This window comes from Oryctolagus cuniculus, chromosome 12, assembly GCF_051225735.1.
Source record: "Oryctolagus cuniculus isolate XC-2025 breed Fujian yellow rabbit chromosome 12, ASM5122573v1, whole genome shotgun sequence".
NCBI classification, from domain to species: domain Eukaryota; kingdom Metazoa; phylum Chordata; class Mammalia; order Lagomorpha; family Leporidae; genus Oryctolagus; species Oryctolagus cuniculus.
This window is the reverse complement of record NC_142878.1, coordinates 19,110,874-19,136,490: the sequence shown is the minus strand read 5'-3', so window position 1 is coordinate 19,136,490 and position 25,617 is coordinate 19,110,874. Positions and strand designations below refer to the sequence as shown.

The 25,617-nt window shown below is 43.6% G+C and overlaps 2 protein-coding genes across 2 annotated transcripts in view; one reads left to right on the top strand and one right to left on the bottom strand.

Moving 5' to 3' along the window:
• The window catches only part of SLC35F4 (solute carrier family 35 member F4), a 344,601-nt gene that overhangs the window by 126,962 nt on the left and 192,022 nt on the right, over window positions 1-25,617 (bottom strand). The gene's annotated exons all lie outside the window — the stretch shown is intronic.
• LOC138844575 (uncharacterized) overlaps window positions 1-25,617 on the top strand; it is a 58,224-nt gene that overhangs the window by 30,461 nt on the left and 2,146 nt on the right. Inside the window, 5 exon segments of the mRNA XM_089309603.1 lie at window positions 5,210-5,364; window positions 12,800-12,879; window positions 12,882-13,391; window positions 13,822-14,094; window positions 21,725-21,776. Coding sequence (XP_089165729.1) covers window positions 5,210-5,364; window positions 12,800-12,879; window positions 12,882-13,391; window positions 13,822-14,094; window positions 21,725-21,776 — 1,070 coding nt within the window.

The window sequence follows — 25,617 nt, the reverse complement described above, 5'->3', positions numbered from 1 at the left end:
TGCACACAGCCTCATCTGGAAGGTCACTTCATATTAGTGATTAACTTCACTTGGATCCTATTTTGTCTTAGTACATTACTCACGATTAACAGGGACATACACTGCTAGTGAAAGGTAAAAATACATATTTATAAAGACTCAAACCTAATGGGCTAGCTACACACTCAAGGAGATTTTCTGAGGAACTGATATTAATGAGTTGATTTCTTACAGACAGCATTTTCTGTATGAAGCTCAAAATCAGATTTGTTTCAGTTTGGCTGTTTTTTTCATTCTCTTCAACCCCAGGAAGAAAATTTTCTTCTGGAAATGCTCTAACAAATAGATGGATTTTAAAGTAGAAAAGCAATATTTTGAATGTATGTGACTGTTGTTAGCTTCTCCCAAGAAAACAATATGTGGGGCCAGCGCTATGGTGCAGTGGGTTAAAGCCCTGGCCTGCAGTGCTTGCATCCCGTATGGGCACTGGTTTGAGTCCTGTCTCCTCTACTTCCGATCCAGCTCTCTGCTAGGGCCTGGGAAAGCAGTAGAAGATGGACCCCTGTACCCACATGGGAGACCCGGAAGAAGCTCCCAGTTCCTGGCTTCAGATTGGCTCAGCTCCAGCCATTGTGGCCATTTGGGGAGTGAACTGGCAAATGGAAGACCACTCTCTCTGTCTCTACCTCTCTCTGTAACTCTTTCAAATAAATAAAATAAATCTTTTTTAAAAATACGTATTTGTATTTAATAATTTTAAAAGAGTTTCTAAATGCCTGCCAAAAGTGAAAGAACTTATAACTCATCTAACAGACAATTTTAAAACACATTATAGCTGTGTCTGCGGCTAGTCGATCGTGGTTGGTTAGAGCAGTAATTTCCCACCTCTTCGGCGTTTCCACATCCTGTCGATTAGGTTTGACTTTATACTTCCTACCTCTTCTCGGGGATGGCATTTACTTATTTTCATATAAGTAATCTAAACCTGAAACCAAAAACATGTCCTGAGTGCTTGTTTCCCTTCACTCAGCCCTCTTCCTGGATCAAGTCCGCCAGTTCTGCCCTTAAATATCTTCCTCTTCTTCCCACTCTGCTCTGTCCTCATGCCTCCTGCCTTGGCGTAAGCCTTAGCATCTGTCAAATGAACAGCTGCTGGGGCTTCCCCAATCACTTCCCCGCTTCGAATTATTTCAAGTGATCCTGCACAGAGTAGCCAGCGCGACCCTTCTAAAACAGACGTGGCCACCTCCTTCCCAGCAAAGCCCCTCTTTGGCTCTCCCTGCCAGTAAAGTCCCCTGTCCTAACTGGGATGTGCAAGCCCCCCTCTTTCAATGCTTTTTGCTCTTTCTCTAGCTTGATCTCTTCTTTCCCAACCCACAGCCCCTCTAAGCATGGGCCATGGCCAACTGCTCGGAGGTCCCTGAGTGTGCATTATTCCAGCCCACAGCTTATGTCATCATTCCTGGTGTTCTCTCAGCCAGAGGAAGACTCTGCCAAGTTAAGTTTTCCCCTCTTTTGTGCCAGCACTAAACTGGGTAGATGTTTCTATTTTTGCATTTATCAAATAATTCTATCGATTAATTCTATTTCTGTAGCTGTCTTCATTTGTAGAACAACTAAGGGTAGGGCAGTTTCTTATTTACTTTTCCCTGTGTCAGAGCATAGCATGGTATCACACCCAGGCTACCAGCTCAGTGAATGGATAGATGGAGTGTTAAACAGAACTTGCTTGATTTTTAAAAACTTACATAAAAGAACAATATGATTATACTATGAGGACATAGAAAATTCCTTCAGATATACAAAGAAGTTATAAAATGTTGTCATATCTTCATTGAACTATTGCTGTTGTAAGTCCCACCTCCCTCAGCCCTCACGATGCTTCTTTCTGCTCAAAAGGTACAGATGACGTCTGATTTTCAGAAACACCAGTGTTTCTACAAATGCTGGCTAGGCACAAATGTACCATGCAGAGAGAAAAAATTCCACATAATACACTTAACAAGGGGACAGTACAGTAGCCCGTTTATATAAAAGATACCACATTAGTGGATACAAGCTTAGCATTTTGTTTACATCAAAAGCAGATTATTCTTTTTTAATACTTTGTCTTTAACCATGGCAAAAGAAAAGGCTCCCCTAAAATTGTCCCAGTCATGGAATTGATATTGCAGCCATACATTAAGCTAGAAATAAAGAGTTTTACATCAACATAATGTAAAATGAATAGCCTGGGGCCTGAGTAATGTTTTAATTTATTATTCTCTCATTTAAGATGCTCTTCCAGATCAGCTAAAATGTATTTCCCCATTGAGAGTCCTTTTTTTTTTATTTGAGAGGTAGAGTTACAGATAGTGAGAGGAAGAGACAGAGAGAGAGGTCTTCCATCCACTGGTTCACTCCCTAATTGGCTGCAACAGCCAGCGCTGCACCAATCCGAAGCCAGGAGCCAGGTGCTTCTTCCCGATCTCCCACAGAAGTGCAGGGACCCAAGCACTTGTGCCATCTTCTACTGCTTTCCCAGGCCAAGGCAGAGAGCTGGATCGGAAGAGGAGCATCATGGACTAGAACCAGCACCCATATGGGATGCTGGTGCCACAGGTGGAGGATTAACCTACTGCGCCATGGCAACGATCCAAGAGTCTTAAAAATAAACTTTAAACCTAGGAATTCTGTGGATCAAGTCCGTTTACAGAACAAAACTCTTGTGTTGACTCTGCCAACAAGTTTAGTTAACCAAGGATATAAGTTGCCCTGAAGTGTTTGTTTTTCTTGCACTTTACAAATAATACCACCAAGAAAGAACCAAAAGGATACTGCCTGCCCGTGTGCTTTCTCTCATTCAGCAAATGCCTAATGAAAGTCCTTGGGTCCTGAGGCACTGGCATGAATAATCCACAGTCCTTTGACACCGACTTAGGTAATCATAAAACCTCCGGGGGGCCTGCACTCTGGCACAGTGGGTAAAGTTGCCACCTGCAGTGTCCATATCCCATATGGGCGCTGGTTCTAGTCCCGGCTGCTCACTTCCAATCCAGCTCTCTGCTATGGCCTGGGAAAGCAGTGGAAGATGGCCCAAGTCCTTAGGCCCCTGCACCCATGTGGGAGACCTGGAAGAAGCACCAGACTTTCTCTCTCTCTCTCTGTAACTCTGCCTTTCAAATAAAATAAATAAATATCTTTTAAAAACTGTCGTGGGAGGCTAGTGATGGAGACCTGCACAGGTTTGGTGTCCACCCAGAAGAGGGATGTGTGGCCCACAGCTGGCTGCCCAGGAGGACAGACCCCATTCTGAGACTCATAGGACCAAGAGCAGGCAGACCAGAAAGAAGCGTGTAGTGAAATGCAAAGGATGAGGGAGTTGCAGTTACAAATTTCAGCTTTCTCCATGGAGAATCCCAGCTCATTTGTTGCAGAGACAAGTCAAAGATTGAACAGGGAGCTCTCTTCTAAGAGCAGTGAAAGTGCAGACTTAGATTTGAGGGGGGTAGGAAATGCGGGTAATGAAGAATAAGAAAACTAGTGAAGAGTGACTCTGAGAAGGGACTGAATCCGTACATGAGTCAGTCTGCAGCTATAGGGCAGGGAAGGCAAACCACATCGCAGCTACAGGGTGGGGTTTTATAGATCCATGCAGCAGGGAATACAAACAAGTTAAGAGAACCAGGAAGAAATTGGTGCAGAGGCTAACCAGGGGTTGGATAGGAAAGGGGAATTACTCAGCAACATGTGATGGCTGGTGTGATCATACGCTCATTTTCCCAGAAGCATCCCAGTGTAATTCTCACATCATTCACTTCTACTTGCAAAACAACTCCTTATTGGGCAATAAATTACATGGTCCCTCCTGTCGCTCCCCCTCTTCACGGAGGAACAACACAGGACCCTGCATTGTTCTTTCGTCTGCTCGGCCCTCCCCGGGTTTGCTGCTGGTTCTTCCCGGGTTGGCTACCGACCCTTCCACCTCCGTGGAAGGGCGGTTCCCCTTGCCACTTTCCCCACTTCCGCGGGGGAGCGGCACACCGCCGGCCGGCTCTCTCGGGGGCTGCTCAGATGTTCCTCAGGTGTTCCCCTTAGATGTTCCTGGTGCATGTTGTCTCTCTCCTCCTTTATAGTCCTCTTCCACCAATCCCAACTCTGCTACCCACACGCCGAGTACGCTGCTCTCCTCCAATCAGGAGCAGGTCCTGCTGCTTATTGGTTGAACTGGAGGCAGCTGTGTAGAAGCTGTTTACTCCTCTCCCAGCGCCATATTGTGGGAGAGCAGATGCATAGAATAAGTCTTAATTCCAGTAACTTAGTCTAGTTCGAGTTGCTCCCCACACCTCCAATGATGGCGTAGGAAAAAATGAGAATTTGTACGAGGTCAAATAGATAGGGTGCTGTAGTCAAGGAGTTATGAAGGGGGGATGAAGGAGCTGTGATCTAAGAAGGGAGGTGTTCTTGATTACAAGAAGAAGGTAAAGGATAGCGTCCTGAGTGAGTGGCAGAGATTTCCTGGGACTGCAGCCTTTGACGCTGTGGTAGCCCAGGAAGGATGGATGGATGAACCATTGGTTGGATGAACCTTCACAGGCCATTGACATGAGCATCAGGCACTCAACAGATGCTTAATAAATGACAAAATGGCAAGAGTTGGAGTGAGGACGTCAGAGTACGAATCAGGTCCCCATGTTACAGGCAGAGGGGTGTTGGTTGGAGGAGAAGAGACAGGAGTAAAGAGATTCAAGATGACAGAGATGTATGCCTGAGACACAGTGTAAAAACATTACCTTTTGAAGAGTGAGGAAGAAAAATGATCAGAAGCAATCGCTCACAAGCTACAGGGGCTTGTGAGGCTACAGGAGGGGTCTGTGGTGTCCACAGCAGAAAGAAATGGTGAGACCACTGTGCACTAATGCCAGCAAGGTTCCCATTAGGGGAGAGGTTGTAGGTTTAGGCCTATGATTCCAAAGGCTCATCAGATTAGCTGTCTCCTTTGTCGCAATGATATTTCTCTGGGTCAATCTCAGTCTAAATGCCAATCAAGATAATGGAAATTCTGTTAAGAGAGGTCACCAATCAGGTAGAAATAAAAAGAGTAATTTTTTTAATTTCTATTTTTTGAGGAACTCTTCTGTGTGAATAACCTAAACTTAATAAAAATATCACTGTCGGAGCTAGGAGCGTCTCTGAAAAATGGTAGCAATATGCTGTGCGTTATTCTATTTCTCCCTGTTTCATTATTTAGATCCACACACTTCCGCAGTGACAGGTACCTATATTTATCTCATAAGTCTGTCCAAGAAACACTGCAGCTGCAGCATGGGTTTAGTCAACAGATGCAAAGATACCAGTCCCCTGTTAAAACAATTTTAAATTTCAGATCAAAGGGCATACTGTGTGGTGAGACATAGGGATTTCCAGGATGCAGCTGTGTTAGGGGCAGTGGTGACAGGTACAGAGGAGCCGCTAAGGAAAGTATTATATTTAAGTTAAAGTAATACTGGGAGGCCGGCGCCGCGGCTCACTAGGCTAATCCTCTGCCTTGTGGCGCCGGCACACCGGGTTCTAGTCCCAGTTGGGGCGCCGGATTCTGTCCCGGTTGCCCCTCTTCCAGGCCAGCTCTCTGCTGTGGCCAGGGAGTGCAGTGGAGGATGGCCCAAGTGCTTGGGCCCTGCACCCACATGGGAGACCAGGAGAAGTACCTGGCTCCTGCCATCGGATCAGTGCAGTGCGCTGGCTGCAGCGGCCATTGGAGGGTGAACCAATGGCAAAGGAAGACCTTTCTCTCTGTCTCTCTCTCTCTCACTGTCCACTCTGCCTGTCAAAAAATAAATAAAGTAATAAAGTAATACTGGGAAACGTCTCTTGGGAAGGGAACATCTTTTCTTTTATATTCACAAAACGGGAGACCTTGGCAAGATAAAAGGGATCATTTGGTGCAACCTCCTCCTTTTATGGAGGAAAGGAGGACAACCAAAGTATTGGGGTTCGTTCAAGGACTCTTAGCTGAACCCAGATGAGACCCTGGAAACCAGAATACCCAACAGAGGGGTTAGTGCTCCACTTTACCTAGACTGTCATATTTATTTATTTACTTGAAAGACCAAGACAGAGAGAGACATCTCCCATCCACTGATTTATATCCCAAATGACTGCAGCAGCTGCCACTGAGCCATGCCAAAGCCCGGAGCCAGGAGTCAGGATTCAATCCTGGTCTTCTATGTGGGTGACAGGGACCCACCTACCAGAGTCGTCACCTGCTGCTTCCAGGGTGCATATAAGCAGGAAACTGAGTCAGGAGCAGAACCAAGACTCAAATCCAGACACTGTGATATGGAACGCAGACATGTCAACTGGCATCTTAACCACTACAGCAAAGTTCTGTTCCCCTAGGCGTTTCATTAACAAATGGGTACTCAGTTTTGCCTTTCCATTTGGAGCTCACATGGAGCAAGGTGTTCCACTAAACACTGCATGGTGATCACAACCACCTATTGTTTTTTGATCACTAAGTATTGTTCCCTAAAGTACTTTGATTGCTTTTGTGAAATCACCATTCTCCCGCTGAGAGAGATATGGCAGGGGATCAGTTCAGACACCTGCCCTTCCACTACGGAAGCTAATTCAGATCCGGGTGTCTTTTGCCAGAGTTTTTTTTTTTCTCCCACTCAACAGCAGCCAGGGGCAGGTACGTGGTTGTGCTTATTGGTTCCAGCAGAAGAACCAGGCGAGACTTCCAGGTGGTCAGTTCCTGCCTCTGAGACTTTGTACCTGCCTCTCCTAAGTCTGTGTTTTGAGCATTGCCTTCAGTCCAGAGGTTTGCCTATACTTGCAATAGAACTCATTTATTTTAAGTTAGAGTCAAAATTGTTTTTCTATTTCTGACAACTTGAAACTTCTTAAAGGAAAAGAACGCAGCAGAAGTCCAGGGAACAGTGATATTCTAACTGATTTTGAAACTGAATTCACACTGTCAAGGGGGTCCTTTAATTAAACACACTCACTTGCTACCAAAGCACATATTTGGGCACAAACAGCTGATGAAATGTTAGTGTCATGCCAACACCCTCTTGGGCTTAAAATGATTTCTCCTAGAGACTTTTAGAAAAATAAACTTTTAATTCCAAGAGAAAATTTAAGGTGAGTTGAAAAGAAACAACACTTACAATCTGGTTAAGACTAGGGTTAGACTTAAGAAAAACAGTAAATTCTATGTGAAAGGTGTTACATATATCTAGATTATTTTTAAAGTTTTCTCTGTATTTAAGTTCAGTGTCTAGTGGTTTCACAGTATTATCCTGTTTTGAGTTGTAATTTTGTGAATAACAGACATTGAACAAAAGTGTAAAATAGGGATGAAAAATCTATCTCAGGCAAAAAATCATTTCTATAACTTAGTTCTTTTTTTTTAAAGATTTATTTATTTGAAAGGCAGAGTTACGCAAAGAGGAAAGGCAGAGAGAGAGAGAGAGAGAGAGAGAGAGAGGTCTTCCCTCCGCTGGTTCACTCCTCAATTGGCTGCAATGGCCAGAGCTGAGCTGATCCGAAGCCAGGAGCTTCTTCCAGGTCTCCCATGTGGGTGCAGGGCCCCAGGACTTGGACCATCTTCTACTGCTTTCCCAGGCCATAGCAGAGAGCTGGATCGGAAGTAGAGTAGCCGGGACTAGAACCGGCGCCCATATGGAATGCCGGCACTTCAGGCCAGGGCATTAACCTGCTGAGCCACAGCACTGGCCCTTATAACTTAGTTCTTACTATACCCATGATCAAAGCATGATCACCGCCTTGTGGTGCCATTCCCTAATTACAGGTTTCACCCCTCCAGTGACTAAAACTTTTAAAGACTGGACTTACAACTTAAAGTATAAAAAAACACAGTGGCTGGGGCCGGCATAGTGGTGTAGTAGGCTAAATCTCCTGTGCCACAGGCATCCCATATGGATGCCAGTTCCTGACCCAGCTGCTCCTCTTCTGATCCAACGCCTTGTTTATGGCCTGGAAGAGCAGTGGAGGATGACCAAGTGCTTGGGCCCCTTCTCCTGCATGGGAGACTGGGAAGAATCTCCTGGGCCCTGGTTTCAGATTGGCTCAGCTCTGGCTGTTGAGGGAGTGAACCTGTGGATGAAAGACCTTTCTCTCTTTCTGTCCTTCTCTCTGCCTGTAACTCTACCTCTCAAATAAATAAATAAAATATTTTTTAAAAAACCCACAGTGGTATTAAGACAGCCTAGATATTCAATTATATTGCTCTGTGTGTCAATTCTTCATCCTAAGATTTATAAATCAGAATGCTGAGCTAACAACTCTTTGGAAACCAGAAGTTGAGCCCTTCAATTGTAGTACCCATGCAGATGACATTACAAGCAGAGCTAAAAGAGTTTCAGTTGTAGTAATAGGAAGGACCAGTCATGAAAGACTTTATAGTTGGGAAAAGCAAAACTCAGACTGAGGTAATAATCCTTTTATCTAAGTTGCAAAGAAAATCTATCCACCAAAAGAGTCATCCAGAATATCATATATCAAATTGTTCATTTAAGCAGAGAGAAGCCAACATGAATGTCTAACACTTTAAAAATCATTTTCAAAGACTGCATGGAAAATGAAAAATTTTACTTCATAATCCACATTGCCTTTGGAACATAAACCATCTGTTGTGTTTATACGAAAGGTGTTAACGTTTTTGAAGGAAAGGATATGCACTGAGCTTCACAGCCAAGGGTGGCAGGAAGGACAGGGGTTCATGTATAAATACGTAAATATGAAAACCCAGCCCCAGATTTCAGAGCACAGATAATTTATCACCAGAAGTTGCTAACACCAGGAGCTGTGCTACTGTGGCTTTTCAACTGCTTAGCGCGGGCCTCGGTGCAGCTGATATAGGGATGTGTAGGCGATGTTAGAAACACCGGCCCTCCACCCTACTGATTTGGAAAGTATGTACTTTGAAAGTGCAAGTTTCATATTCAGAAGCCAAGACACAAATTAGATCTTTTTTTTGTTTTGTTTTGTTTTTTTTGTTTTTGTTTTGTTTTGTTTTGTTTTGGACAGACAGATTTAGATAGTGAGAGAGAGAGAGACAGAGAGAAAGGTCTTCCTTCCATTGGTTCACCCCCCAGATGGCTGCTACGGCTGGCGCACTGCACCAATCCAAAGCCAGGAGCCAGGTGCTTCCTCCTGGTCTCCAATACAGGTACAGGGCCCAATCACCTGGGCCATCCTCCACTGCCTTCCCAAGCCACAGCAGAGAGCTGGACTGGAAGAGGGGCAACCAGGAGAGAACCGGTGCCCCAACCAGGACTAGAACCCAGAGTACCGGCGCCACAGGCAGCGGATTAGCCTAGTGAGCCATGGCACCAGCCAATGATGGGTTTTTAAGACATATCTCTGCTACGAGAAGTGTTGGTTTTCTTTTAAACACACACACCCGAACCAAAAACTGATCGTGCCTTCTAAAATCATTTTATGCATCCAAAGCTAAGTAGGAAATATGCAGTCAACTAATAATTTAGGTATATCCAAGAAGACACATTTATGACAGCATGAAAATGTGAGGGAAACAAGATTACTTTCAAAATGCAGTCAAACACTTTAAAAACAGACATTTTCAAGAGTGACACATGTTGAAAAATATTAGTCTACTTTTTCCATTGATGGATGGGTAATATTAAGGAAGAAATGCTCATATAATAATGTAAACACTGACTTTAAACATTTGAAAACTTTCCTTAGGAAAAACTTCAAACATATGCAACAGAATGGAGGGTAGTATATTGAACTTTCAAGTGTCCATTAACCAGCCATAATAGTCTAGGCATGACACAGCAATGTGGACAGCAAGCTCTTTAGGTCAAGACTCTTGACCTTTTTTTTTTTCTTCTGACACTCAGTTTTTTCATGCTACAGTAATATTAATACACAGAGAACAGAGTCAGTGCAGTTCATAGACACAATGCTGAGAATATAATGCTATTCTATTCCTCCCTCCCACTCATCCCTCTCTCCCTCCCGCCTTTCCTTCCTTCTCCTATTTCTTTTTTAGTTTTGGAGATAGCATATTTTTAATTTACATTATAGTTGAGGGCTTTATGCTCCAAAAGAACTGTTTAGCTTTATTGTATCCCATGACTACCACCTGTATTTTTAAACACACCTGCTGTTTTAAAAATATGAACATATTTTTAGAACAAAAATTATGTTGGAGGGACCTTAGAAATTATCTAATCATCCATATTCTATTCAAAAACCTCTTTACCCAAGATTCCCATCCAGGATAACTCCTAGAAACAATAAGAATCATTAGAAGTTGAGGATAACTGCTTTATGAATCAGCAGGTTCCTCTTCCCCGGGAAGACTGAGACATGGGCTGGAGTTCAGCGAATACTTTCTGTGGTGTGGTGAAACGTGTGTTTGGAAGACAAACAGGCCTGAGTTTGGTCCTTGGCTTTGCTACTTGCTAGCTGTGGCTCTCTTTTGAGCCTCCATTCCTTCCTTACAGGGTTGCTGTTAGGATCCAACAACAACATGAATAAAACGTCTAGCACATGTAAGAAGACACTTGCTAGACAACGCTTTCATCTTCCTTCCCTCCCAAAATAAACTGCATATCATGACAGAAAAAGCAAACAAGAAAGATAAAGAAGTGTTTGACTAAATTAGGTTACAAACAAGTATAATTTTTACACTGTCTCATTATGCTAGAATTTACTTAAATATGAAATTGGTAGATTTTTCCCTAAACAAGCCATATGTGCCCCATGTTAAGGGGCTGGAGAATACAGGACATTCATGCCAGCTATTAAGTAAGGACAACACAGGGCAAATCACTCCAGATATGGGTAGCAATAAGCACTCAATTCTTTGTCTTTCTGTCACAGTCTTAGAAAAATAAACACCCCATTTAGGAAAAGAAAAATGTTTTGAGAGAAAGGAAGAGAACTCCATGGAAAGGAAATGGAAAAAAATGTTAAGATTGATAAAAATTTTTTTAAAAAGATTATTTATTTATTTGAGAGAGAGAGAGTTACTGACAATGAGAGGGAGAGACAGAGAAAGAGGTCTTCCATTCTCTGGTTCAAATGGCCACAACAGCTGGAGCTGAGCTGATCTGAAGCCAGGAGCCAGGGGCTTCTTCTGGGTCTCCCACGTGGGTACAGGGCCCCAAGCATCTGGGCCATCTTCTACTGCTTTCCCAGGCCATGGCAGAGAGCTGGATCAGAAGAGGAGCAGCCAGGACTAGACCCTGTGCCCATATGGGATGCCAGTGCCACAGGTAGAGGATTAACCTACTGCGCCACAGTGCTGGCCCCCAATAAAATCCTTAATTACCCCTTTTTTCACTAGATGCAATGGCACAGTATTCCGGATCAGGGACTTCAGGACTTACTGCCTATAAACCTCTGTAAAGCAGAGTCCCACAGAGCCTTGTGCCTGTGGAGAGCATCTCTCTCGGGAACAGCTGGCTCTCTGAGTCTCAGTGCTCACCCCGGAGGCTGGGACTACCTAACAGCTACATGAGGCATCATCATTCATCTATACGGAGCCTATGATGTTTAAAGTCTCCTTCCTAGTCATATCTGCCAGGTAGCAAGTACTGATCTCTCTGACTTATACAACTCAATGGGACGTTTGAGATTCTCTCCACGTTTTTTCTTCTCATCTATGATGCATAGGGTTTTGGCAATTTCATTGCAGATGTCTTTTCTTCCTGAATATGGTGTTCTGCATTCCCTCTCCCCACAGATGTTCATCAGCCATCAAAGGAAAGGTGATTCTGTTTCAAAAGCCTCACTAGTAGAGTTATTTATTGAGGGTGCTCCTGTCAGTCTGTTCTGCATGACATATCAGCCCCAGACGTGTTGGCTTACAAAAAGCACCACTTTAGTATATTTCGCCATCCTGCAGGTTGACCAGGGGTTGCTGTGCTGGTTTCAGCTGAATCATGGTGCACCTGCTTTCAGTCGCAGGACTGCCAGGCCAGAAGGCTGAGGTGGCCTCAGTTAGGTGTGGCAGCCAATGCCAGCTGTTGGCTGGGGTAGCTCAGCTCTCCTCTGCTGAGCCACACATCTCCAGTAAGCGGGAGGGGCTTTCCTGCATGACTGTCTCATCGTAGCGCCCGTGTCCCTGGTGTTCTGAAACAGCAAGGGCAAGATCTCTTAGTCTAGCTTGGGGAGACGCATAATGTCACTGTCGTTGTATTCTATTGGTCCAAACAAGTCAAGAAACCAAACCACACTCGAGGGATGGGGAAGCAGACTCGAGTTTTCAATGAGAGAAGTCACATCCATTCTGCAAGAAAGGCTTGCAAGAGAAATGGTGCAGCAGGGGCCGGCAGTGTGGCATAGCAGGTTAAGGCGCTGCCTGCAGTGCTGGCATCCCCTATGGGCGCCAGTTTGCGTCCCGGCTGCTCCTCTTCCTATTCAGCCCTCTGCTATGGCCTGGGAAAGCAGTAGAGGTTGGCCCACATTCTTGGGCCCCTGCATCCACGTGGGAGACTCAGAAGAAGCTGCTGGTTCCTGGCTTTGGGTCAGCAGAGTTGATCTTTGGGGAGTGAACCAGTAGATGGAAGTGTCTCTCTCTCTCTCTCTCTCTCTCTCTCTCTCTGCCTCTCCTTCTTTCTCTGTGTAACTGTGACTTTTAAATAAATAAATAAACTTTTTTTAAAAAAGGGGAAATGGTACAGTTATCGTTGATCATTACTATTTTTAGCTGATATATAGAGAGCATGCAAGTTTATGGGGTACCAGGTGATGGTCCGATTGATGCATACATTGGGTAATGCTCAAATCAATCTAAACATATCTACCTCCTAAAATCTTTATCATTTCTTTATGGCAGAAACAACCAAAATTCTGGCGGGCCTGGCGGAGCGCGGCAACGCGCAGAGATTGCGAGGCGACCGGGGCCAGCTGGGCCCTGGCGGCTCGCCCCTCGGCCGGGCCGGGAGCCGCGCCAGTCGGAGCCCCTGGCTGAAGGCGGCCAGCCAGCTTCTCAGCGCCCATCCCTCCGGAGAGCAGCCGGGGGGCATGACCGACCCACCAGGGGCGCCGCCTGCGGCGCTCGCAGGCCACGGGTGAAGAAGAAAGTCCGTACCTGCTCGGCCCGGAGCGAGGAGGCGCCCCCGGCAGAGAAGGTGACCCCAGACGAGGTGATCCAGGCGGAGGAGGTGACCGAGACCAAGGAAATGTCGGCAGCCGGGCTCAGCGTGACTGTCACCCACAGCAATGAGAAGCATGACCTTCATGTCACCCCTTGCAGCAAACCAATTGTCCAAGACCTGGCCCAGATTGTTGAAGAGGCCATAGGGGTTCCACTGCCTTTCCAGAAACTCATATTTAAGGGAAAATCTCTGAAGGAAATGGAGACACCATTGTCAGCACTTGGAATACAAAACAGTTGCCGGGTCATGTTAATTGGGGAAAAGAGTCAAGTTGGGAATTGATAATTTCTTCTTCTTTTTTTTTTTTTTTTTTTTTTTTACAGATCAGTTTAGTATAGGTCTGATCTGATTTCATCATCATTTAAAAAATCATCTATTATTTTTCACTTTATGTTTCTGTGTGGGAGCAAACTGTTGAAATCTTTACTTAATGTATGCTAAACTGATCTTCTGTATATAAAGAGAATCAAAAATGAATCCTCATGTGAATGGAAGGGGAGAGGGAGTGGGAAAGGGGAGGGTTGCGGGTGGGAGGGACGTTATGTGGGGGAAGCCATTGTAATCCATAAGCCGTATTTTGGAAATTTATATTCATTAATAAAAGTTAAAAAAAGTACTAATAACAAAAAAAAGAAAATCAAAAAATTAAATAAAATATTATAAAGAATTATTTCTAATATTAAAAAAAATTGGGGAAAAGAACTGTCCAGAGGAAGAGGTAGAACTAAAGAAGTTGAAGGATTTGGAGAAGTCTGTGGAGAAGATAGCCAGCCAACTAGAAGAGTTGAATAAAGAACTCAGTGGAATCCAACAGCTCTCTGCTATGGCTTGGGAAAGCAATGGAAGATGGCCCAAGTCCTTGGAACCCTGCACCCATGTGGGAGACCCGGAAGAAGCTCCTGGCTCCTGGCTCCTGGCTCCTGGCTCCTGGCTTTGGATTGACTCAGCTCTAGCCGCTGAGACTGCTTGGGAAGTGAACCAGTGGATGGAAGACTTTCTTTGCCTCTGCCTCTGCCTCTCTGTAACTCTGCCTTTCAAAGAAATAATAATAAAGAAAGCAATATATGTTGATAAATGAAAGTGTTAAATGCATGTACAGGCACTAATACAGAAAATAAAAATTATCTATAACCATTAAAAAAAATTCTGTCTTTTACATTATCTTGTCATCATCTATAGGCATTCCACCGTGAACAGGGCACAGAGCTTGTTTTTCCTATCCAAGCATAATCAGCACCTGTGACTCAGCTCTTCTCTCACCCTACTCTCCCCAACCTCGAGTAACCACCATGCTAGTCTCAACATCTGTGAGGCTACCTTGTTAGGTGCCCTCTGTGAGTGAGATAGTACAGCCCTTGTCTTTCTGTGCCTGGCTTCTTTGAAAACATTTCACCACAGAATTTTCTACACGGTGGCGTTAGATTCAGTGTCTTCCCTTCTAAGAACCGAGCTGTCATTTCTGAAACCCAAACACAGCACAATGCAGCTGCCTGTGGTCTCCCAAGAATTAGAATCTAAGCCTTTTGTTAGAATTCTAATCTCTCTTGTTGTTTTAACTGCATTCACAATCCTTTTATCCCCACCTAGAAGTTTGAGAGAGAATAAAAAAGGTGCTTCCCCCTCCTCTCCCAGTAACATATTCCCCCTAGATGAGAAGAACAATGTGGAAAAAATATCTGTGACTGATAATCCAGCAACTGCTTCCAGGGAGCATCCATGCAGTAAAATCTTGAAGGTCTATCTGAAGAGAATTTAACTGGGAGGGCAGGGTGGCGACCCATGCGCAGCCCGTGACATCATAGAACAGGGCAGCCCCTCTATGTTCAGCAGACCCAGGCACAAGCCGAGAAGCAACAGGAGGGCGACAGGTGCGTGGGTCGTGCCTGGTTGAGGACTCAGAGGACTGGAGATCTGGCCTCTGCTTCTGCCGTGAGTGGCTTCTGAGCAGGAGCCTGAGCCCCGGTCTGCTTCTGCGCGGTGATATTGCAATTGCCCACGGGATGTGCAGAAGGCATCTTAGATGTCTCTGGTGAGACAAAATTATGTACTACCAACATTTTTCCCCAAATTGTGATGGTGGCTTATTCATGGGACTTTTTAAAAAAGATTTATTTATTTATTTGAAAGATAGAGTTACAGAGAACAGAGGCAGAGAGAGAGAGAGAGCTTTTCCATCCACCGGTTCACTCCCCAGATGGCTGCAACAGCTGGAACTGCATCAATAGGAAGCCAGGAGCCAGGGGCTTCCTCTGGATCTCCCATGTTGGGGGAGGGGCCCAGGGACTTGTGCTGTCTTCCACTGCTTTCCCAGGCCATAGCAGAGAGCTGGATCGAAAGAGGAGCAGCCGGGACTAGAACAGACATTCACAGGGGATGCTGGCACTGTAGGCGGCAGCTTTACCTGCTATGGCACAGCACTGGCCCCCATCATGGGACTTTTTAAATAAGAGGTTGAAAAAAGAAAAATAAGAGGTTGAAGTGCAAATGGGAATTTACTGTTAAGTTGTAAAAAATCTTATTTGGAAAAAAAATCACCAAGTTATTATAGAGTATTTGGAAGCTGAAATTCAATTCCCTAGTCAACATACTAAATGATAATGAGAAACACTGTACATATTTCTTCCTATAAATCAATGATTAATATCTTCTTAGAAGATTTTATGGATGATTTTTCAAGGTGTCAGATGCTTACTGGGTGTTTTTGCTGGCTTCGCATTTAGCTCAAAAAATAGAAACAGACAATGACACTCTGTTTACATGCATGTACATGCATGTGTATGTTGAGGGAGACATAGAGAGAGAGAGATCCCATATGAGATGTTCCTAAGGGAATAATTCCTCTTAACATCCAAAGCAGAAGTAGGTATTGATGTGCAATGGATTAAGCTGCCACTTGGGATGCCTGCATCCCATATTGGAGTGCCTGTGGGCTCATGTCCCACTTCTGATCCAGCTTCCTGCTAATGCACACCCCGGGAGGCAGAAGATGATGGCTCAGTACAGGGGTCCCTGCCTCGCATGTCGGAGACCCAGATGGAGATCCTGGCTCATGGCTTTGTCCTGATTCAGTCCTGGCTGTTGCAGGCATTTGGAGAGAGAACTGTGGATAGATGGAAAATCTCCCTCCCTCCCTCTCTGTGTGTGTGTGTGTGTGTGTGCCTGTGTGTGTGTGTGTGTGTGTAAGAGAGAGAGAATGTGTGTGCTGCTCTGCCTTCCATTTAAATATAAATAAGCCTTAAAATGTACCCAAGGCAATATGTGCTCCTAGCGACTGCCTGGTTGTCATTGTGCCTAACTGCTCACAGCTTGTAATTAGAAACACCCAGATGACGTAGCACAGCAGCAGACTTCTTTTCCTCCAGTCTAGCCCCTGTTCCTCTCCTGCCCAGACTGCCCAACGTTTTCTCCCTCCCTTTCTTGAGTGAACAGATGACACCTACTTATTACTTTGAAAGGATATAAGCTCTGCCATCACCTCTGGACTCCAGACTGCGAATGTGGCGTTTAAAGGATATGGTGTCCACACCGTGAACAGATCATTGCAAAGGAGTTAACAGGAAGTTGCAGCAATGGTCACTGGCCCCGTTGGCTGTCACAGGTAAATGCCTAAGCTGCAGACAGTGGCACTTAACAAATCCTCCCTCTTAGAATACACTGGCCCAGACCCCCGGATCTGACATAATCCTCTCCCTAAACTCCCCTTCGGTATCACAATGCACATTTTATTACTGTAAGCCATGCTACATTGGGCTTTCTCAAAGAATGATGAAATGCTAATAGCTCCAGCAGAATGTAGCAGAACAATTGGAACAAAACCACAGAAGAGCAGAAGCTTGGCACCCACTGCCTCCCAGGGCAGAGTGGCTGAAGTAATCTTTCCCAAATGCAACTAATTGGAACTTCAGCTCCAAAGTAAATAGAGATAAGGCTTATTAGATTACAACATTCATAAGTAGTGAAGGCTCAGCCAGCATCAGGGGTGGCTGAAGAAAAAGAAATTACATTAGGAGAAATATTTAAATGTGCTAGAAGTTTGAACAAGGAAAAGAAATATATAACCAATTTTCACACACACACAAAATCCCGAGAGTGTCCTAATTACATCTGTAAAGGAAAGTCCAGTGTCTGCAGTTAATTTCCCACTCCAGAAATGCTGGTACAACCCTACCCTGGGGATCATCAGGATCCATTTGGGCACCACTTCACCTGTACCCATGTATTGATTGGAAAAATGTTTGTTGAGCACCTATTTGTGTGACCTCACATTCATCTACATAGTACGAGGGCCTGCAAATCCAGATGGAAAGCAAAACAGCCTCTGTAACAATTTTACAGCCCTAACGCAGCCTTGGCTCTAAGCAGGTTGATCTGGCTCTGCCTACTTAGCTGGTTCCTACCATGTCCTGTGCAGGTGTCCCCACAGCTGCACATGTCCCAGGGTAAGATTGTTACATGCAGAAATGTTTAAGGAAGGAGAAAAAAAAGTACCAGCAAATCTGATCAACCTGCTTTTTAGTCACATTAACTTTAGTTTATGTCTCCAGATCATTGGAAGTCTCCATAATTCTACTAGATTTACCATTTCAAATTCATTAGCACCCAGAGCCAGCCTTCACAAATGTTTGAACTTTCAAATATACAGAAGCTGCCGACAACAATGCAGTTCAGTAGAACTCTCATGGCTGTGGTCCAGACAGCTTTCCTCCAGCCAGGGCACCAATGACTCTCACTCTATCTTTGCAACCTAGCACACCCCGTTTCTTCTGCCATCGGTCCACTGATGATGGCTGGCTTTACATGTGTGACATAGTAACTTGTCTGATCTAAAGATGGCCCTGGAACATTCATGGCTCACACACCCTGCCCAGAGTTAGGGCTTCTGACTTCCAAGAACAGAACCAAGGAACAGATGGTGTTGAGACAGAGTCCTCACAATATCTCCATATGCTAAATGAAATCTTGAAGACTTCTAAGTGTTGTAAAATCTCCATGAGACACCACCACTGCCCACCAGAAGATTCCACATTTGAGATACTCCCTTCCATTGTTCTTAGAAACCCAGGGAGTAGAAGGTTCCCCTCAACACATCAAGGGTTAACATTCGTTAATTTTCCAACACCCTTCTCTTGACCACTGGAAAATTCCTTTGGCTGATATGAATGAACAATACAACATTGGTTGGGAAATTTCTTTTACTTAACTACACAGTTCCTAAATCTAAATGGGAAATGTGTGCATTTCACAAGCAACAAGAAGGGGTAGGATCAAACACTGGTAAACAAAAAATCCAGAATTCACAGATCTTCCCTTGCTGGATTAAACTCTCTACTCCAACTTTTTGTAGGATGGGGCCAGCAAGGGTGCTAGAAGAGTGAGACTTAGAAGATGGTACAGTGTCTTTGTTTAGGCCTGTCTTAAACTTGACCATGACAGTGATCATATTCCTTAGCCTCACTAGTGTTGTCATCTGAAAACCAGAAGTGAGAATTCCCACCTGACAAGTCCAGTGCAAGACAGAAAATAATCCTTATGGACATCTTGAGCAGAGCACATTCTTAGCAAATGGTATCTGTCAATATTTTTAATTTAAAATGCAGCACAATGCTACCTGGCTCCTGGGAGACTGACACGTTTATTTGAACAATTTACAAAATGTCACATCTATTTTTAAAAGATCAAAAAAGCAAACACCATGCTCACTATCATATACTTCATTTTCCCAGTATTCTCGGACATAATTTGGGCCATTTTTTTCAGGACAATGGGTAAGTTATTTACTTGTTCTTTTTCTGTTTTTGCAATGCATGCATATTTTGTCTGCAAATATGCTAAAACTCTTAAGTTGTCTAAACTTTACCCACAGGAAATCCTCAAGGAATGCTGGCTGGAAGAATGATAAGGCTTAGTGATTCTAGCGCTTTGTTTGGTTGTGTGTGTATGTGTGTGTGTGTGTGTGGTTGATTGACTGGCTGCTTTTGTCTTCCAAAGCTTTGTGCAGCTTCAAAATGACTCAAGGGATAGTTATCCTGAAAGCACCATTTATAATACAGAACTGCAAGGATGAGAAAAACTGTTTTTAAAAGACATGAGGGTTGTGATAAAAAGGTGAGTGGTGCATGCAGTCGAGAACAACATTGGCACTGTCTGGGTTTGAGTCTGTTTCTCAAAACTCTGTGGCAACTCGGCTTGGGGGAGCCAGGCCACCTAACTGCTATCTCCTGTCCTGCCCAGGAGAGGAACCTGGGAGAAATCCTAAGGATGGAAACTTTGGAGATAGTCCACTCTTCCCAACAAACAGAAATTTTAAAAATGCACATTATTCATTCTATTAGGATATCCAGGATCTCAGGAAACAAGAAAGCAAAAAGGAAATAAATATGTACATGATAATGACTTCTAAAATATTTGCCCTGCTCTTTTGCAGGTTATCTTGAAACAGCAGGTTATCTGCTGTTATGATGCATACAAATAAGAAGACTGAAGACATTAAGCTGAGGGCTGATGCTTACTGTGCCGGGCAGTGTTGGCCCCCACACCAGCAGGCACCTGCCAACGAGTGCCTGTCCATTCTTCCTCAGTGACACATTCATGAGTGCTTGATGCACTTGAATGAAAATGCGAGTTTCCCACTGACTTAGCTCATATTTTCAATATGCACAAGATTGAACTTTGACTCAGGCATATCATCAAGGCTACTTTTAATTTTAACTACTTTTTAAAACGTTTTCATATGAAACACTTCACACAGAAAACAAAAGTAGAGAAAATGGTATAATGAATTCCTATGGACCCATTACCCAGCTTCACCAATTAGCAACTCACAGCCAACCTTGCTCCATGTATACCCCTGCTTTCTCCCCTGCTCCTGTGTTACTTTGAAGGAAACCCTATGTCATTCTATCACTTCACCCTTGAGTATCTCAGCTTGCATCCTTAAAAGATGAAAATGCTATTCTCATACCTCACCACGATACGATTAAGCCACCTAAAAGCATTTCTGGTGATTCCTTGATGTCACTAAATAGCCACCCCTACCTTTCATATAATTATACATGGTCATTGAACATTAAATATTCACATGAAAATGACAATTGTCATAGGTAGACACCCCAACTCTCTAAACATTCCAAGATTTAAATTATTGATGAGGAAGAGTGTATGGCATACGCTTTGAGAGTCAAAGTCTATTTCAGTAAAGAAAGTGATCCACTTTTCGGAGCTTTTGCTTTCCCCAGTGTACTTAAGCAGCACATTTAATCCATCCACTTAACTAAAAGTGATGGAGTGCCTGCAAATGGCAAATTGAAAGCACTCATTTTTACCTGACCAAGAAACATTGTAGAAGTCTAATGAAGCTGGCTTGACCGAGCCAGCAGGTGACAAATTTGTTGGTTTATTAAAGAAAAGCCAAAAAGCTGTCTGAGTTTTTTTACTAATAAGTGAGAAAAATGAGGACTATAAATGATTGAAACCTCAAATACAGAATGTTCAGATTGCTTCTGTGGTACATGAGCAGCCTAGATTGTGTGTGTGTATATGCGTGTGTGTGTGTGTGTGTGTGTGTAGTTCTGTGCACTCTTATCATATGTAAAAGTTCATACACTCACCAACACAGTCAAGATACACATGGGTCCATGGAAACGCTGGGATCCCTCAGTATCCATACACAGTCACAGCTTTTTTAAAGGCATCATTCATGAGTCTCCTGCATCAAAATCTCCCAGAGGTGGGAGCCAGGTGTTTATAAATTCCAGGGCCTCATTCAAGAACAGGTAAGTCAGAGATATGAGGGCCAGGCCTTGGAATCTGCATTTTAAAAGCTGCCAAATGAATTTTTATTTCTACAGCCTGCCCTTTTTCTCTTGTGGGTTTTGCATCCATGAATTTAATCATCACTGCATTGAAAAGACGAAAAAATTACCTGAACTGAATATGCACAGGTTTTACTCTTGTCCCCATCCCATAAACAATAGTATAACTCTGCTTCCATATTTACATTGTATCAGATGTTAAGAGTGATCGACAGATTATTTAAAGTATATGGGAGGATATGTGTAGGTTACACACAACTACTATGCCATTGTATATCAGGGACTTGGGCATTCTCAGAGTTTGCTATCCACAGTGATGGTGGTGAGGTAGGTAATTCTGGAACCAATCCCTTGCAGGTAGATACCCAGGGATGATTTACTACATTTTGAGATTGCTTTGCATGTTCCAGTATTACTACTTTAGTGTACATTTTACATGAAACTAGGCATGGCGATATCCAGAAATTTCAGATTAAGATGTGATCAGAATTGTTACATCTAAATGTAATGAATCTAGCCCAGGCTCAATGGGAAAGGATATTTTGGATTTAAGGGAGAAAAGCTATTTGTATAGTATATAGTCATAGAAAAGCAATGGATATAGCAATGAGTATAGCTGCATCCAGAGTCAACTAAAATTATAAAGTTTAGATTATAAATTCCCAAATATGCAATATTGAATAAATATGTTTGCTAGTTCTTACCCAGACCCTGTGCTAAGCACTTTATAAACACAAAGTATTTAACCTTCATCATAATTCTGTTGTAAATCTGCGGGTCCACATTTTTCAGGTGAAGATACAGAGACTTAGAGATAAAAACTTGTCCAATAGAAACACATCTGGTAAGCAGCTGAGCTGGGACTCAAATGCAACAGGTGCACCTGATATCAATATTCACCTTCTTTCCATGATGCCAAGATTTATATTGAAAACACAGGGCAGCTAAGTTAGATAGATGTTTACCCTCTCCAAATTTCCTAGTTTTGTGATTGAAATTATATCTTCACTAAATTTTGCTCCTATTGTTGTAGTTTTTTAAATTTGGGGGTAGGATAAAAATAGCAGAGAGTAGTCCAGTTCAAAATATGCTTCCAGACTGTGACAAGATAAACATGGAACTGGGCATAAACACTTAGCAAATTTCATGAATTTTGCATTGTTGTAACTCCAAGTGAGTGATCAGCGACTATGTCTCACTGAATGGAGTAAAGGCCAGTACAGAATGCCAAACTCACAGAACAAGTCCACGTGGGTCGAGATGCATACTGGTCCTACACAGTAGGACCATGTGTTGATTTGTGATGTACTGGGGAAAAGTCCATAGCAGATCCTTCCCTACAGATAGCTTGAAAAGCATTGGGCTTTACAACTGAAAATTTTACAGATGTAGTAGATGTCTGCTTCCCATTTGCTCTTGGTACAAGGAAGATAAAAAGCTAACCAGCTTTTCAAAAACTCCTAAGCCTTATACAGCCTGTAGGGATCTCTCTTGGCAACTACCAAGGCTTCTTCAGATTCCCATGACCATAACTTCAGCTACATTCTACGTTTTTCTGCCAATGACAATTCTCAAAGTGTTCAATTATCTTATAATACAAGAGGCCTTCAAATAGTTCATGAAAAATGGTTTTTATGAAAAAAAAACTATGCATGGACTCTAAAAAATTTTTTTGCATCAAAATAAACTTGTACTAACATGTTATAACATGTCTGTATGGGATCCTGTTTGAGGTATTCAGAAGGATAAGACATCAGGTTAAAAAAAATTTCTGCTAACACTGAAGCAAAAACAAAAATCAATTTTATGGTGAGGTTTGGGTGGAAAAAATGGTGAAATAACTGATACTTTACAATGCCTCTGCTTCAAATCAGCAGCTTGCAAACTGATAACTCATTTTAAGAAGGGATGAGGCGATGTTGAAGAGGAAGCCCATGGTGGTAGACAATCCACATATAAATTTGCAAAGCAAAATTCACCTTGCTCACGCCCTGACTGAGTAGGAAGGATGACTAACAGTAGAAAAAAGAGCCAAAACCATGGAGATCTCAAGTCGGCTCAGCCTACACAATTCTGGCTGAGAAAAATTATAGGTGGGTAAACTTTCCACGCAATGGGGGCAAGATAGCTGTGCCCAAATCAGCTGCAGATAAGAGCGGAGCTTTTAGTGGAAATTTTAAACAAATGGGACCAAGATCCTGACATTTCTTGGAAGAATCGTCAAAGCAGATGAAACACGGCTTCACCACTATGACCCTGAAGACCAAGTGCAGTCGAAGCGATGGCTGCCAAGAGCTGGAAGAGGACCAGTCAAGGCCAAAAAAATAAAAAGGAGCAGTCAAGGGCAACGGTTTGGGGTGCAATGCAGGATATGTTGCTTGTTGAGTTTCTGAAGGGCCAAAGGATGGTAACATCTGCTTATTATGATGCTGTTTTCAGAAAGGTAGCTAAAGCTTTAGCAGAAAAATGCCTAGGAAATTTTACCCGAGAATGATTCCGCAGCAAGGACAGTTTCGTGAGCCTTGATGGGACATCATTCAGCAGGCACCAAACAGTCCTGATTCGGCTCCTTATGACTTCTTTTCATTTTCTAATCTTAAAAAATCCTTAAAGGGCATCTGCTTTTCTTTAGTCAATAATGTCAAACAGATTGGGGCTGACATTTGTGTAGTAGTTAAGATGCTACTTGGGATGCCCACATCCCATATCAGAGTGCCCAGCTTCAAACCCAGCTTAGGTGCTGGTGCTGTGGCACAGTAGGTCAACGCCCTGGCCTGAAAGGCCAGCATCCCATATGGGTGCCAGTTCAAGTCGCGGCTGCCCCACTTCCCATCCAGCTCTCTGCTGTGGCCTGGGAAAGCAGTAGAAGATGGCCTAAGTCCTTGGGCCCCTGTACCCACATGGGATACCAGGAAGAAGCTCCTGGCTCCTAGCTTTTGATTGGCACAGCTCCAGCCATTGCAGACATCTGGGAAGCGAATCAGTAGATGGAAGACCTCTCTCTGTGTTTTTACCTCTCTATGTAACTCTGTCTTTCAAATAAGTAAAATAAATCTTAAAAAAAAAAGCAGCTTAGCTCCTGTCTACAGCTTCCTGTTAAGGCACACTCTGGGAGGCAGCAAGTGATGGTTTATGAAACTATGTCCCCACCACATGGGAGAGTCCAGATAGAACCTTTGGCCCTCAGCTTTGTCCAGCCCTAGCCATTGTGCACATTTGGGGAGTGAACAAATGAAAGGGAGATCTTTGTCCATCTCTGTCTCTCTGTCTCTCTCTCTCTCCCTTTCAAATTAAGTAAACAAACATGTTTAAAAATAATGTAAAAAAGATTGCATTGACAGGGTTAAATTCTAAGGACACTAGATTTTGTAGGAGTAGACTAAATGATGGTATGGCCACTTAAAAACATGTCTTGAACTTGATAGAGTTTATGTTGATAATTATTCTTTCTTTCTTTTTAAAGATTTATTTATTTGAAAGTCCACGTTACACAGAGAGAGGAGAGGGGGAGAGAGAGAGAGAGAGAGAGAGAGAGAGAGAGAGGTCTTCCATCTGCTGGTTTACTCCCCAGTTGGCTGCAACAGCTGGAGCTGTGCCAATCCGAAGCCAGGAGTCAGGAGCTTCTTCCAGGTCTCCCATGTGGGTGCAGGAGCCCAAGGACTTGGGCCATCTTCCACTGTTTTCCCAGGCCATAGCAGAGAGCCAGATCAGAAGTGGAGCAGCCGGGTCTCAAACTGGTGCCTATATGGGATGCTGGCACTTCAGGCCAGGGCATTAAACCACTGCACCACAGCGCCAGCCTGATAAATTTATTCTTACATTTTCACTTTTTAATTCCTTATTTCCATACATTTTGAAGTTCCCTCCATTTAAGGATTGGGAAGGGAAGGAGAACCTGAGAAGGAAGGAATTGGGATGCAGATCCTCTCCCAGGCGTCTCTCCCACGAATTGCAGTGAGTGTCCCTGTTGGAACTCGGATGTTAACGTCTGAGCAATGTTTTGTTGTTCTTGTTATGACTGCTCTCTCCTAGAGTCGAATTTTATCGTCAGTCCAGAAGTCTTTTGATTGAGGAAGCTGACATCCCTTGTTTCCTGGGCCCATTCTCTTCCGTCTCCTTTCACCCAACACGCATAACTGGAAGCACTTGCAGCATCAGGACAGCAGCTGTTAACTGAAAACTCACAGCAAATGGAGAGCAGGCAGGCACTGCGGTGCAGGGGTCCCACCGCTGCTTGGGCAGTCCACATCCCGTACTGCAGCGCTTGGGGCCAAGCCCCACCACCACTTGCAATCCAGCTTCCTGCTAATGCACACCTGGGAGACAGCAAAGGATGATTCAGGTACTTGGGATCCTGCCACCCGTGTGGGACATCGGATGATGTTCTTGGCCCTTGGCTTTTGCCTGATCCAGCCCCAGCTGTTGTGGGCATTTGGGGAGTAAACCAGCAGTGCTCTCTCTCTCTCTCTCTCTCCCTTTCAAATAAACAAATATGAATAAATAAATCTTTTTAAAAATTATTCCCTATTAAAAACAGAGCAAGAGGCTTTATGTAAATTATTTCATATAACTCATAAAAACTACATGAACTTCACATAGGTACCCCTATTTTTCATAAAATTGAGCTAGAGTTTAATATTTTGTATGGGTAGCATAGCTGAGAAGAGGCAGGGTAAAGACTATTT